The sequence below is a fragment of the Emiliania huxleyi genome (genome assembly GCF_000372725.1).
Source record: "Emiliania huxleyi CCMP1516 unplaced genomic scaffold EMIHUscaffold_3, whole genome shotgun sequence".
Taxonomy (NCBI): Eukaryota; Haptophyta; order Isochrysidales; family Noelaerhabdaceae; genus Emiliania; species Emiliania huxleyi.
In genome coordinates this window covers 2341116-2343271 of record NW_005199770.1, presented here as the reverse complement: position 1 = coordinate 2343271, position 2156 = coordinate 2341116, and the positions used below count along the sequence as shown (strand labels likewise).

Genomic DNA, 2156 nt, shown 5'->3' with positions numbered 1-2156 from the left:
GCAGCGCGCCTGCAAGCTGGCCATCCGGCAAAACATCGAGGAGGCGAGTGCGGGGCTCCCCGTCGCCGCGCAGTGCGCGAAGATCGGCCGCGCGCACTTTGAGGAGGCGATGCTCACGGCGCGCAAGTCGGTCACCGCGGCGGACGTGAAGAAGTTCGAGCGCTTCCGCCAGTCGATCAAGGCGGGCAAGTGAGCGCGGAGTACGGAGAGGCAACGCTGGCCGGGCCGCCGCGGGGATGCTTGACGCGCGCGGACCGCTGAGAGGGCGTCTGCCTCGGTCTCTCTCTCTCTCGCCCACAGAGGGCAGGTGCGCGCTGCGAGAACAACCCGCCGCGGGCTGAGGTGGCCGGGAATTCGAGACTTGCGCGCCGCTAAATTTCTTGTTACTGTGAGGCGGGGGCGTGAGAAAAAAGAATTTTAAGGCGGGCACTTCCGTTTGCGTTTAGGTTTACCCTGTGCAGCCCTAGCGCTCGAAAGGGTGTGGATGCTGGGTTGAACAAAATCGGGGGACGCGACCCACCTCGCCACAGACGGTCCCGCGCCTCGCCGCTAAGACGGGTATACGACCGCGGCTCGTGTGCGTGTACCCGTCTTTGTCCGGAGTGAATACCACAACGCGCTCGTCGGTGACGGCGTCCCCCGATTTCGCCGCGCTCGGCGAACCTCGACAGCGCCCCTTCGGCGGCATGCATCAAGCTGCTGTACGGCCCCGGCATCGCCTTCCCAGGCTTAGCTAGACTGAGAGATATTGTGGACATGGTTGGTCTCTACAATATATACACTGACACTGAACCTCCCAGAGCTCGTCCCGGTCCGTCACGGCCATCCTCGGCCTCCGGAGGGCCCCCGGCCGCGGCGCGGTGCGGCGGAGTCACAAATCCGACGGCAGAGCACCGGGACGCGGTCGGGCGATCTAAGGCCCAGTGAGGCGTATGCATTGCCCATCCAGGACTATCACCTGGACCTATCAACAGGGGTCTTGCCGAGCAGGAGGGCCCGGCGCACAACCCCCTTGTTCAACTCACCCTCCACACCCCGTAGCCCCTACCTACGAAGGTCCTGAAGTGTGAAGAGAGCACTTGGAGAGCACACTTGGAGCACTTGGAGTTGCACGAGTCATTAACCGCACATCCAGGGCCGGGGGGCTAAGAAGCACACCCTCAGCCCAGGCCGGATGATCGATATCGGGTTACGGGCTAGAGAGCCCTAGCCCTGGGGGGGTGCGCGTTCGCACAGGGAAAGGGCCGTAAAGTAAACACGGTCTCCGAGGGTTGGCTCTGCGCTTTGGGTTTCCCCTAGCTGCGGAACGCCCCCTCTACTCGGAGCTAACAGAATAGTTCAGCCACGGACATTGAGTTGCTTCATCTGAACGGATGTGTAGAATTTAGCCTCGCTCTCGCTCATGGTGTTCGCTTCCATGCAGTACGGCTCGTCAGTTTTGGCACACGAGCAGCGAGAAATGCCCACCGTCCGCTGAATCGTTGTGCTTGGTTCCCTTTGTGTGCAGGACCACGGCTGGGCGTGCGGCGGCAGGTCCTCGGCGATCTGCTTCGTTGCCAGCAGCGAGCTCTACGACGAGCTGCTTCAGGGCATCATAGCCTTGCCGGCTGCCCACGATGGCAAAGACTGTTCTGACCGAAGAGCGCCTCGCCACCGCGCTCTTTCTTGCTCGTGTTGACGATGGTGGTCACGAGAAGCTGCTGCGCCGAGGTGAGAGTTCCAGCCGACCATCGGATATTCGCGAGCCGGCGTTGCTTGGAGAAGCGGCCAGTCGGGAGAAGGCCCTCGCGGCGCCTTCTCGCCTTCTCAGCGGCGCTGAGCGCTTGCTTTAGGTCGCATCGCTTTCTCTTGTTCTTGTGTGTGCCAGTCCGCGCCAGTCTGCGCCCTTGTCGTGCCAGTGTGCTGTGATAGAGGCTTGTATTGCCTCGCACGAACCACGGGGTCGGCTCCCCTTGCAGCCTTTCGAGGGGCGCAAACCCTGTGCCGTGACTTAACCCTAGACCCTAGGAGCAGGCGGACATCGCTTCCAGGGAGGGGGGCGCCCTTCACGCCCCCCCCCCCCGGGAGGGATGTCCGCCTGCTCCTAGGGTCTAGGGTTAAGTCACGGCACAGGGTTTGCGCCCCTCGAAAGGCTGCAAGGGGAGCCGACCCCGTGG

General features: G+C 63.1%; 2 protein-coding genes across 2 annotated transcripts in view; both read left to right on the top strand.

Annotated features, from left to right (window-relative positions):
* Positions 1-193, top strand: part of EMIHUDRAFT_461250 (cell division cycle protein 48) — a gene marked incomplete at its 3' end in the record, with an annotated part of 5542 nt that extends 5349 nt beyond the window's left edge. Inside the window, exon 12 of the mRNA XM_005775532.1 lies at positions 74-193. Within this exon, the coding sequence (XP_005775589.1) occupies positions 74-193 (120 nt within the window). The remainder of the gene's footprint in view (positions 1-73) is intronic.
* Positions 194-1616: 1423 nt separating this feature from the next.
* Positions 1617-2156, top strand: part of EMIHUDRAFT_195785 (hypothetical protein) — a gene marked incomplete at both ends in the record, with an annotated part of 3648 nt that continues 3108 nt past the window's right edge. The window contains one exon of the mRNA XM_005775531.1: positions 1617-1710. Coding sequence (XP_005775588.1) covers positions 1617-1710 — 94 coding nt within the window. The remainder of the gene's footprint in view (positions 1711-2156) is intronic.